The 13,114-nt window shown below is 47.6% G+C and overlaps 2 protein-coding genes across 2 annotated transcripts; one reads left to right on the forward strand and one right to left on the reverse strand.

Moving 5' to 3' along the window:
• Nucleotides 1-533: 533 nt before the first annotated feature.
• On the forward strand, nucleotides 534-1,567 carry CLAFUR5_05248 (uncharacterized protein; the record flags this gene model as incomplete). Its single annotated transcript, XM_047904396.1, has 2 exons — nucleotides 534-687; nucleotides 741-1,567. 2 exons carry the CDS (start codon nucleotides 534-536, stop codon nucleotides 1,565-1,567), a joined length of 981 nt encoding a protein of 326 aa, XP_047760632.1.
• A 586-nt stretch (nucleotides 1,568-2,153) lies between these two features.
• CLAFUR5_05249 (uncharacterized protein) lies at nucleotides 2,154-3,261 on the reverse strand (the record flags this gene model as incomplete). Its single annotated transcript, XM_047904397.1, has 2 exons — nucleotides 2,154-2,470; nucleotides 2,523-3,261. 2 exons carry the CDS (start codon nucleotides 3,259-3,261, stop codon nucleotides 2,154-2,156), a joined length of 1,056 nt encoding a protein of 351 aa, XP_047760631.1.
• Between the last annotated feature and the right edge of the window lie 9,853 nt (nucleotides 3,262-13,114).

The following is a 13,114-nucleotide window of genomic DNA, read 5'->3' on the forward strand; positions in this document are numbered from 1 at the left end:
GTTCGGCCATGGCGATAGAACAAAACATAAAGGCGAAATGACGATGAGTTATGTCACGAGCACGTACGGAGACTCCACCAGACTTGAGATGTGTCTGCAATGTCTGTAGTTTGGCGGAGTGATCCCGGCACGTGATCAAGGCGTGGTTGCGTCAGACGGTGGTGAACAGAAGCTTCGATATTGATGCGTGTGGCTGTGCTCTACGAGCGCGAGCTGCGTCATGGTTGTTGCCATGAGAGCGGCCTGGTCCCTGATTGGCTGTACTGGGACTCACTGACGCCTGTGCTCTGCTAGCGTCCCTGGAAAGCGAGAATTCATGTATGAAAGGCGTAGCCTCAATAACCACACCTTCCAGCCATCAAGAGCATCTTTGACATCATGTCTCGAGTCCCGACCGTGAAGCCCAAGATGGAGTCCTGTCCGGTCGACGAGACTGCAACACACCGAGCCGACAGACCCATGGCAGTCGGGTGAAGCCTCTCGAGAGCCCTGACTTCCCGACGCACCGCCCTCGCAACACATACTTCGTCTCAATGAGTCCAATGGGCTCTCATTCCACCCTTAACCCCAATCACCGCCCTCAGAGACCCGCCATGGTCCCAATAGAGGAGCTTCGTCGCATTCAGATTGCTCCGGCACTCCTCCAAGATACCCGACAGATCGATGTGGTATCCGAGAGCATCAGAGGTACTTGTTGAGCGGGAAATGCATAGTGTTGAGTCTGACGAGTCGCAGACCAGCCACAGCTCTTGAGCAAGCTGCCAGACGAGCTCACCTCCGCATGGTTCGGTTCGCCACACTCGAGCGGCTAACCAGATCGAACAAGTGTCCCTTCAGCGACGGAATGGCCACCATCGACGGCAGGAATGTTCTCAGACAACTTCCAAAGATCCTCTCACCATTCATGGTCAACCGTCGCATGCGCGAGATTGCATTGGACGGGTACTTTTCAGTGCTCAACATCCATGTCGACAGCAGCGACCTCGACTTGTATACACTGTCGTGGAACTTGACCTCCATTCACGTCTCTTATCAGATCAAAGGTTATCCCTCTGTCTCCGATCTCGTCCTTTCCACGCGATATCGTCGGGACCGCCCACGCTTTGGCGACCTGGCTAGCGACTTCTTTTGCGAGTTACCAGGCAAGCGCCTATTCTCAATCGACATCACCCCCATCCTCCCGTATATCAAGGCCATCAACATCGACATTGTGAGCGGCGGTGGCAGGATGATGGACCTTGAAGATATGATACACCCCGGTAGTCGAGACCAGGCGGCCACACGGTTTCGTCGTTTGATGGAGCATGGGGAGGCTGTCGTGGGCTACATGTCGAGACTTCAGAGCCTTGACTGCTCTCTTCAGCCCGAGACCTACGGTGATCGAGACGGCGCGGTGTACTACAAAGAGGCTATCATCAAAATGCGGAGACTGAACGTCTCCAGGAAAGCATTGTGGGCACAATATCACGCTGGAGAGAAGGAAAAGCTGGTGAAGGGTTCGGAGAAGGGTGTTACAGAGATGGCGAAGGAGTTGATGTCTGGTGAGGTTCTTGGCTTCAAGCTTTGAGCAGCATCCATGAGTGGACTTGGAAGTTTGTCATTTGCGCTCAGACAGGCTTCTGTGCTGGACTGGGTCGCGAGCACGAGGTAGACTGTACTGAGATGAACACCACAAGCGATGTCACCGTACAGTGTTGAAGGAGCTTGGTGGAAGGAGAGTCCACCGTGAGAATTGGGTTGAAACTCGCACGAAGCTCCTGCCTCGAGATGGCGCAGTGTGATGTACATATCGAGGTCCAGATGCTATCAACGTGAGATGGAATGCCTCCCATCTAGCTGTCAGCTCTCGTCCTACTGGTCTCTACCGAGCTCCAGGTCAGTTGATCAGCACACTTCCCATTTGTGCAGGTTCTGACATGAACATATGTACTATAACTTGCCAGCGCACCATCTCAGAACATGTTGTGCAATACTGGGGACCATGATCTAACTCAGGGTGCCATTATTGTATTGCACATCTGGTGTCTCAACATGTTTTCCTGCACACGAGCTTTGCGACGGGCCAATCGGTCGGATCGTGTGCGAGTCCATGCCACAGAAAGTCCCGTACGACAGTCCATCGAGCTTCTCGGGTCACTCTCCTATCGCCAATCTCAAAACAACCCATATACAGAACAGTCCAGCACACCATCCGGCGCCTTCTCCATCAACTCGAACTGGTCCTCGGTCGGGAAGACGACTCCTTTGGCCACCACTTGCAAAAGATAGCCAATTGCTCCTGTCCACTCACGTCCGTACCCCGAGATGTGGTTATTGAAACCCTGAATCAGGTCGCCTACAACGAGGAACCCACCTCCCCATTGCTTGCGAACGAGCCAAGTGTCGGGGTTGTAACAGCATGGCTGCCTCTGATCGCGGCTGAAGTATTCGTCATCTTGAACGAGAAGTACGCGGCCCAAGTGATAGCCATCTGTTGTATTGTCAGTAGGTGTTTAGGATGGAGCGCATAGTCAACGACGTACCGTTCTCCAAGCATCCGTGGTAAGACTGCGTGCTCTTCAGATAAACTTCACGAGTCGGAGGGTCGGTGGTGTAGGCCCCGCGGATGGCATGGTTTGGGTGAATACTGGTTGGTAGGCACTGCGGCTTCCAGATGAGCACCCCGATGCCATAGTCTGATCCGAAGCTGCCGGGCAACATCGTGTTCATGCGCATAGCACGATCGATATCTCCAAGCATCTCGTGTCCGGGCGAGGAGAGCGAGGTGAGCAGAAAGTCGTTGAGAGTGTTCGGATCGACGCCCGTGTCCCCAGGTGCCGAGTGTCTCAGTACGAGCTTGTTGAAGCGGCATGGCTTGACCTCGAAGTTGTAGGATCGGCCAGGAATGTCGCTTGCAATGGTCTCGTTCTCAGTGTCGACCAACCACGATGTTTCTGTCCCACTGATACCATGGCCGAGAAGCATCTTCTGTACAGGATAGCTGCTCCTCAACTTCTCGAGGAAGAACTTGCAGACCGCGTTCAGCTTCGTCACCTCGATTGGCTCCAGCTCGCACACAACCTTCTCGAAGAGCTCAGTTATGCCCATGCACTTGGTGGCCGAGGTAGGCATGCTGCCTTCCTTTGGGCGCAGGCGGATCTCCTCGTCTTGTGGCAAGACATAGCATGGGTCGCTGATGGCCGCTTTCATGCGCGCCTCGATGGCCTGCCTTAGGAACAGCATTGGGTTGTCGGTCATGTCGACCTGCGATGGAGCCGCCATGGTTGTGTGATGCTCTGCGTCCCAGAAGGGTGCTGCGATGTATGAGTTGTAGATTGATGGTTGATATTGTTATAGGTCGCTAGGTGTCTAATAGTAGAGATGCAACCCTAGTCCGTAGCCACACGTGACTACATACGCTGGTGCACGGGCATTTACTTCAACATCCCCCTTGCGCGTCATTCCATTGTATGCTGTCTCGTGTGTGGTGACGCTGGTGCTTTCGTCCGGCTGTTAGTGTGACGCAAGTCAGTCCCCCTACTTATTCACTCGTAGTCCCCCTACTTATCTGCCTTTGATAGCGTTGCGAGCATGTGACACTATCGACTCCCCCTTGCTCGCTACGCTCTACGTAGGCACGAGACTAATAGCCTTTCTGAACTGTTCGAAGGCTCACTTAGCCAGTGGCTTAGTGAGCCCATCAGCGACCTGCTCCTTAGTGCTAATATATCGCATTTCGACTGTGCCGTCTTCAACTTTTTCGCGGACGTAGTGCTGTTGAATATCAATATGCTTGCTACGTCCATAGTGGACTAGATTCTTAGCCATTACGATAGCACCCTAGTTGTCACCGTATATAACCGTGGCTACAAGCTGTTCTTCACTAAGTTCCTTAAGCAGTGCGCGTAGCTATATAGCCTCTTTTATAGCCTGAGTCTGACCTATATACTCTACTTCGTAGGTAGATAGCGCTACCGTCGCTTGTCGCTTACTAGACTAGCTTACGACTACTGATCCGATATTAAAAGCGTAACCAGCTATAGAGCGGCGTGAGTCCATATCACCAGCCTAATCGGAGTCGGTATAACTAGCGAGGTGCGTAAAGTTACCGTATGTCAGCTTATAGATAATAGTGCCGCGAAGGTAGCGGAAAATCCCTTTAACTACCCTCTAATAGGTCTCGTCGGGGTTGGAGGAATAGCGACTAACCACTGACATAGTATATGCTATGTCAGGCCTAGTGCTAGGCATAGTATACATTAGTGAGCCTACCACTTACTAATACTATAGCTTGAACTCAGCTATAGCGACGTAGCCGCCTTCCGCCTTACGGAGTCTCGCATTACTATCTATTAGGTTGTAGTTAGGCTTATAGTCCTATATACTATATTGCTTTAGTACTGACTCTAGGTAGGCACGCTAGCTAAGGTATAGGCGTCTATTAGCACGGTCGCGACGGATAGTTTTACCGAGATAATAGTAATAAGGGCCTAGGTCGGTTATTTGAAACCTCTAGCTAAGAGCTGTCTTAAGTTATAAGATCTCGCACTTATTAGGCCCTATAATAAGCAGGTTGTCTATATACACGGCTACGAAGGTATGATCCTTCGCGAATATACTATAGTCGCTATCTAGAGTAGTAAACCCCTATAATTTAAGAAGCGTAGTAAGTATAAGATACTAGATACGTAGTGACTACTTAAGGCTATATAGTGCCTTATTGAGCTAGTACACTATGTCTTCGCCTTCCTTATGACTAGTAGGTTGTTCGACGTAGATGTCGGTATCCGCTTCTCTATATAGAAAGGCTGTCTTAACATCTATCTGTTCGATCTCCTAGTCGTACGCGTATACTATAGTAAAGATGAGTTTGTAGGTCATTAGCTTTAGTACTAACGCGAAGGTGTTATAGTAGTCACTACCGGCGACCTGTTCGAAGCCGCGGACTACCTATCTAGCCTTATACTTCTATATCTTACTATTCGCATCTCTCTTAAGCTTATAGACCTACTTACCGCGTAGTATTCGCTTACCCTTGATCTGATCACGTCTACAAAGGACCTATATACGGTTCTCTTTTAGTAAACGGACCTTATCGTCTTCCGCGAGTTACTATTCGGTCTAGTGACCTGACCGCTATGCCTAGAGCCTTGTCTATAGGTCGAAAGCGTTAGTTACTACCGCTAGTATAAGGACGTAGAAGAGTAGTATATACTAGTCGTTCCTTAGTATACGCTTTCGCTTTCCTATTACGGTACTAGTCTTATCTAGGCGTGATCGGCGGTCGTACGGATATAATGCCTCTTCCGCCGGAATAGGCTACTATTCGTAGCTCGGCCCGGCCTACGGTAGTAGTCGCTCTAGCGACGGTAAGCGTTCTAGTAGCGGCGGTTGTTCTAGTGTCTCGAGATAACTAGGTACGGAGGGTAGCGAGCTATCGTCGTCACTCTCGTCGTACTACTAATAGACCCGGTAAATAGTAATCCTAGTTAGCTATTTAGGTACTAGTTCTATAGTAACAGTCTATAGTACTAGCGCCTTACTTTTAGTATAGGTCCGTATCTTATCTACTATAACGTTATCGCGCTATTCGGCCTTACTATCGGCTTTAGCGACTCGATATTAGCTATTGCCTTTGAAGCCGAGTATTAAGCCGTTATATATCCGCTCCTTACTTAGAGCCGCTTTAGGCCTCTTCCGGCTAGGCTATAGTATATACGCCTTACTTCTAATCTTACGGATATTACTAAGGTTCGGCTTCTCGCCGTACTGTGCTTCGAACGGCGTATACCCTAGTCGTATACTTAGTAAGCGGTTACGAATGTAGGTAATGCTATACTATAGCACCTCCGGCTACTAGCGCGGGTCGAGCTAGTACTCTATCTCCGCTATTATTAGTGTTAGAGTTAGCTTATAACGCTATACTCCTTAAAGCCTCTTAACGGTACTATTTTACTAGTATTGCTCGGTGCCTATATATTCGTATTCGATACCCTTATCGTACGTAAAAGCGAACAGCTTATACGACGAGTTCTCTCCTACCCTATCGAGGTAAAAGGTACGGAAGGGACGTTATAGCGTTTCGCGGTTCAGTACGATATATCGAATATAGTAGAGGAGCTCGTCTCTTATACGCGTAGGGATATTGTCTGCCTATTACGTAGCATCGTTAAGAACTAATAGCTATGTCACGGGCAGCCCGCGACCCCTTACTATAGCTACGTCGGCCCGGCTAAACCGCGGACCTTCCGTATTGGGTTAGCGCGGCTTAGCTTTACTTTATAACTTTGCCGCGCCTCGCGCTCCTCTTTCGTAGCTTCGTAGAATAACAACTATCTCGTTCGGACCCTATAGTACGCGCGCCCTTATAGTTTGTTCTACTACCCTACCTAGATCGCGGATCTAGGTAAGGGACGCGTAATAATAGGAATAGACAGAACCGTAGAACTCGAGAACGCGTAGAGTCGTATTAGAACATAGAACATAGTAAGGCGTATAGCGCGTAGATACCTAGAGAACGTAACGCGGCGACATTATTAGTAGGTAGTCGCGCGCTCGTAGACAGTTAGGATATAGGCACCGTTACGCCTCCCCCGAACCTAGGCAATATAACTTTATAAATAGCGAACGGCGGTATACTCCCGCTACCTAAGCCTAAGGGCAAAAGTAAGTGGGGTACATCTCTTTTTCCCGACCTCTCCTCTTTTCCTTAGAGTTAGACATAGGACGATAACCGGCGGGTTATAGTAGATACCGGTGTCGCGCTATAATAAGAGATTAATAAAGCTTACTAGAAGGCCTTCGAGCGAGAAGAAGGTAGTAAGATTGACTTTATAGAACTGTTCGAGTTCAAGCTCGAAGAGAACCTAGGCGGCGACCTAGACGAGGTGTATCTATTACTCGACGAGGTAGAACACATTCTTGTATCCAAATACTAGAATGTTACCCTAGACAACCTTACGACCCTTATATCCTAATACCCGAAGACCACCTACGACTTCGTACTATAAGTAGTTAATACGGCGATTACTAAGGGTAGACAACTCGATATAATAGAGCGAGCTAACGACCTCTAGAACACCTAGTATACTACGCTATATACCGAATACGACCGTATCTATAAGACGCTACGAAGTGAAGAGCTTGTTATATAGAAAATGGTAGTAGATCTTAAGAGTAAGAAGGATTACGACCTAGCTAAGTTATAAGAGCTAGAGAAGAAATATAAGGAAGCTAATAGCCTATATAAGCAGTTTAGCGAGATCTACGAGAAGGAAAGGAAGAAGGCATAAGATACTAAGGCGAAGAACTAGGCCCTATAATAAGAAGTCGATAACCTAAAGGCTCGGCTTAAGGTAGGAGATACTATATAGAACGGAGGTAGGGGCCGCTTAGGCCGCCGACCCTCTCGTTCCCGCCTACGCGAGACCTTACTCGAGTAGCTAATACGTAAGTATCGCGAAGCTGCTAGTAGAGGTAGCGGTAGCGGTAGTAGTAATAACAATAGAGACGACGATAACCGTAGTAATAATAGCCGAGGACGTAATAACGACCGTCCGCGACTAGGACCTAATAATAGTCGTGACTCGAGAATACGTAACACCCGTACCTAGACACTACTAGTTAACCTTCTAGAACGTCTCTTTACTATTAACCGTACCCTTACTCGCGGTATAGAGATCGATAAGGGTGTACCTAACCCTAAGTCCTTTAAGAACGATAACGACCCTAATTTCGCTAGCTAGTATAGTAGTGTTCTCCTAAAGCTAACTATAGCAACCTTCCGTACTAAGGTAGATAGTCTACGCTTCGTATATAGGTAGACGTAAGGTAATCCTTAGCGAAGTATTAAGCCGAGGATCCCTATACCTAGACAGTAGTCCTCTAACGAGTTTAAGACTAGAGAAGAGTTATTAAATTAGATAACACGCTAATATAGCATACGTAATAAAGGAACTAAGGCTATAGTTAACATTACTACCTATAAGTAAGAATAAGGCGAAACCTTTATAGCCTTCTATACCCGCTACTCGAAGTTACGCGCCTAGATGTTATAGACCGATAAGACCGAGCTTATACTATTCCGTAACCGACTAAACCGTAAGTACTTTATTAAGACCTTCGGCGACCGCGAAGTCGACCGCCGCCTAGATAGTATATAAGACGTTATCGAGGAGTATACCGTACTAGACGAGAGCTTCTACGAGACAGATCGACTATACCCGTAGAAGGAGCGCCCCCGTAGTAATAGTAACTCGAACGGTAATAGCGGCTAGAACAACTAGAATAACGGTAACGTAGTTACTAGTACCGCTACCGGTATAGTAGGTGCCTTAGTATAGCGTCTACTATAGTACGCTAGTACTAAGAAGAAGGAGGATCTACCGACATATCTATAGAACCTACCTACGCTTAACCGTAAGTAGCGCGAAGACCTTAAGAAGTAGGGTAAGTACTACCGCTACCGTATAGGTTCTTACGTATCGACTAACCCTAAATACCTAATATATAGGTACGATAGCGACTACCGCCTACCGCGTCTACGTAATACTACGCCGAATCCGAACGTAAACCTCAGTTCCCTAGCCGCCGATTTGTAGTAGGGAAATAGTACGACCGCTACCTAAGCGTAGTAGATAGCGGTCACCCGAACTTCCTAGGATAGAAAGAGTGTAAGATTAAGAGATACGGAATGTAAGAGACGGTAATAGACTATAGTAAGGAGCTTAAGATACCGGTATACGTACTAGATAAGTAATAGCTAGCTATATACCCTTATATAGTGTTACCCGTAATGATATAATATAGAAAGGCTCGAGGCCTTATAGATTCTACTTCTACCTCTCTCTTTCTTAACTAGAAATTTATAACGTGCTTCACTACCGAGCGGGCTATACTACCGAGCGGGCTACTTTTGCTAAGAACTATACTACTTCTACTTTAATTACGACGGTATCTTAACACGACGACATCCTATAGAATCGTTACTAGGAGGACAATTCCTCTTTAGATTCTTCGCTATCTAGCAAGTCTACTTAATAGGTGCGTACGTTATACCCCGACTCGCTATATCGCTTATAGCGTCGTAGCCTTAGTACTAGCCGAACACTATCTAGCGACTCTCTACTCACTTCCTACCTCCTAGTATCCTCTAGAGGTATCAATTGCGACGCCTTATCGAAGGTTAGAGACCCTCTAGACTAAATATACTTGCGCTTTCGTGCTTTTCGCTATGTAAGGGCCTCGTTAGACTTGCGTAGCTTACTAATCTCGCTTTATATAAGAGCTATCTAATACGCTATCTCTCTACTCCCTTTTATAAGCTGATACACCCCTTCCTATAACGAGTTTAGCGATGAACCTACCCGGGCACGCATTTTGTTCGTTACTAGTATCGATTAAGAGTCGAATTCTTTTGTAGTTCGTAGTATCTTCGACTCCTAAGAGGTAGAGTCCGGATCTAGAGGGGTTAGCGTACGTAGCTTAATATTAAGCTTGTCTATCACTACCTATAGATTGAATAGAACCAAACCAGCGCCTCTAAAGCTCGATAGGATATTCTCCTGTCTAAATATAGCGTTATGGGCTGCCCGGAAGGCGCGTAGGAACTCTACTTTATCGATATAAGTAATGCGCTAGCGTACTAAGCCCGAGAGCTAAGTACCGTATACCTTCTTTAAAGGCGAATAGCAACCTATATCTAATGGCTAGAGTAAGTACGAGGCGTACGATAGCATATATAGGGCCAAGATCTTGTATTCCTTATATAGATCCTAGAATGCCTTCGAGTTATAGCTCTTGTAGCTATCGATAATAAGTAGTCTCTATGCTCTAGTCGTACGAGCTATAGTATACTTCTAGAAATGCTCTAGCTACCGTATACCGAACTTATTATTGGTCTAGCCGTTCTCTATTAGCCCGATTGTCTAGTCTAGACCTAAGTTACCGTCTTAGTACTAGGTACTAATATACTGTTTGCCTATAAGGATAACGTAGGGTAGGAGCGCTATTCCGTCTATATAGATAGTCTTAATCACTATTGCCTATTCTCTATTGCCCTGTTGAACGACCTTCCTCTTTCTACTACGCCTTTATAAACCCGTAACGACGCTCTGAGGCGTAATAACACCTATTATAAACCCTATCTCGTCGAAGTTGTAGGTGTCCTAGTTGAGGATGCTATACTTCTCCTTTATATTACGTATAAGCAAAAACTACCTCTCGATAACGTCTAGATCTTCTATTAGGGCTCGCTAACGATCGTATCTACGTATTATACGAACCTTTAGCTTACGATACCGCCTAATAAACCTGTCTGTCTGTTATAGTCTCCCTATAGAGTGTATAGAAGGTAGGGACAGAAGAGCCTCAGAGTGCTCAGAAGTCGTCAAGAAGTGACAGTCTAGCTTAGTATATAAGCGCCAAGAATTATATGCCCCGTAACATTTACTACGGGACCTAGCCCTCCAAATTCACCCCTCTACCAAACCGTTATAGATTCACTTCGGCTCGTGACTATATGACTCACGGCACTCTCGCGAGCACCCGCGACTACGCTAGACCCTAGAAGAAGCACGTAGAAGACTCGGAACGTAGGGCAGGTTAGAATAAGGTTTTGAGCAAAGCTACTAAGCGCGGCTTCGTACGGGTTAGCCCTATTGATACGGGGACACGTACTCGCGAGGGTCGCGTATAAATATCTGGCCTTCCCTAGGCCTCTCTTACTTTCTTCGTCTTTCGTTTTGTGTAGCAATCATACTACACCCTTTACATCTACACTTCGCACCTACATTCTCGCTTTTACCCTTATATCTTATAGGCTAGGCTCTCGCCCTAACATCACGAAAGACTAACAAACCGTCAACTACTCGAGTCATCCTTATAGGTGACCACGCCACCGATAGAGGTGTCAACCTCGACAACTAGGACACTCTATTCCACTTTAGCGAGTAGACTGACATCCCCTTCTCGAACGCCGCTACCTTCGGTACCTAGGCAAACGCTAACCCCGACACCGCCTACGCTCTTATTAACCGCACCGTCTCCTCTTTCCGCGAGACCGCCTAGTAGGTCGAGCAAGCGAACAACTAAGTAACATACCTTTAAGGTATTGTGAACACCTTCTAGAACCTCGCCCCGTACGCCGACGACAACCGCCGCTAGTACTTCTCTAAGAAGGTCAACGACCTAGACGAGTTCGACGGTAATAAGAGCAAGTTTAAGGCATTTGAGACATAGCTCACTATCAAGCTATTAGCTAATACCGACCACTTTCCGTAAGAGAAGGACAAAGTTACGTACGTCTTCTCCCTCCTTCGGGGAGACGCCGCGGCTTAGGTACAACACTATATCGATAACGCTACGTAGACCATCGGCTGCCCGGACGTCCTCACCTTAATATAGGACCTCCGTGCTGCCTTTAGTGATCTAGACCGTAGAGCTACCGCCTAGAACGCTATCTATAACCTCCTCTAGAAGAACAAGAGCTTCGCCGAGTACCTCGCGGCCTTTAACCGCGACATCGGGTTCACCGGCTATAACGAAGAGACTAAGAAGAGCACTCTCCGCCGTGGTTTATTAGTAGAGCTTCTTCGAGCCCTCGAGGACAAGGACGTCGGTACTATAAGCTTCCGTAAGCTCGTCGAGACCTACTAGCGCCTCGACTCTAATATAAAACACACCGCCTCTCTCATCGCTTCCCGTTCTTAAGGTCGTTAGCCTCGTAGTCCCGGAAGCCACTTCGCTGCTCTACTAGGCGCCGCCGCTCCTACGGCTCTCGCTCCCGTCTCTATAGGTGACGCTATAGATCTTAGCGCTAGTACCGCCGTCCCTCGAGTCTAGGGCCTCGTTAACGGTAAGCTCACTCCCGAAGAGAAGCTTCGCCGTCGCTAGGCCGGACTCTGTACCCACTACGGCGGTCTAGGCCACATCGTAGCTAACTGTCCGTAGCTCGCTACCCGTAACGCCCGTAACCCGGTTCGCGGCGCTATCGGCGCTATCGAGCCTACTCCTACTACTCCCGCTAAGTAGGAAAAAGCCTAGGTCTTCCTTATCGACGCGATGAAGACTAAGAACAACGTTTACCGAAAGTAAAGAGAGGAAGGAAGTTGAGGATCAATATAGTATAGCTAGACCCTTACGACGAGACGGGCAAGGACTACGCTTATAAACCGTTCGTTACGAATGTAAATATCGGCTTAAAGAAACTCTCTTCTTCCAATCTCACTCTTATAGACACTAGCGTACTAGGCGAGTCTTTTATAGACTATAAACTCGCGACCTCTCTTAACCTCGAACCCTAGGAACTGAAGTACCCTCGTACCCTTAAACTCTTTAACGGCACGGAGACTATTACTAGTAAGATTACTTATGTTATACACACGTCAATCACCCTCGGAGGCAAGCGTATGTCGATCACTAGCTTCCTTACGTCCCTACCGCATTAGAAGTTTATCCTCGGCCTCCCCTAGTTTAGACGACACTAACCTATTATCGACTAGACTTCCCTTACTATTAGCTTCTCTCTAGAAGCTCCTTCGGTACCTCCGCCTTCTCCGCCGCCTTAGCGCGGTCCTAAGTATACTAAGATCTTCTAGGTAAACGACGCTACCTTTACTACTACTACTAAGTAGCCTAAAGCTTAAGTCTTCGCCGCCTCTCTCCGCGATATCGACATCGCCCTCGAGAAGCTCGATAAGAAGCGTATACCTACCGACCCTACTACGAAGGTCCCTCCTTAGGCACACTATATCCTCTACGTATTCGATACTAAGGCCGTAGACGAGCTGCCTCCTTATCGCCCTTACGACTATAAGATTGAGCTAGAAGAAGGTGCAGAGACACCGTTCGGACCGCTATATTCTATGTCCCGGGAAGAGCTTATCGTCCTTAAGAGATACCTCGAAGAGAACCTAAAGAAGGGGTTTATTCGAGCGAGCCGTTCTAGCGCTAGCAGTCCCGTTATGTTCGTTAAGAAGCCCGGCGGTGGCCTACGCTTCTACGTAGACTACCGAGGCTTAAACGCTGTTATAAAGAAGAACCGCTACCTAATACCGTTGATTTAGGAGACGCTCGAGCGCCTCTCTAAGGCTAAGTACTTCACTAAGCTCGATGTCATCGCTACGTTCAATAAGTT

This window comes from Fulvia fulva, chromosome 4 (assembly GCF_020509005.1).
Source record: "Fulvia fulva chromosome 4, complete sequence".
In the NCBI taxonomy this organism is placed as follows: domain Eukaryota; kingdom Fungi; phylum Ascomycota; class Dothideomycetes; order Mycosphaerellales; family Mycosphaerellaceae; genus Fulvia; species Fulvia fulva.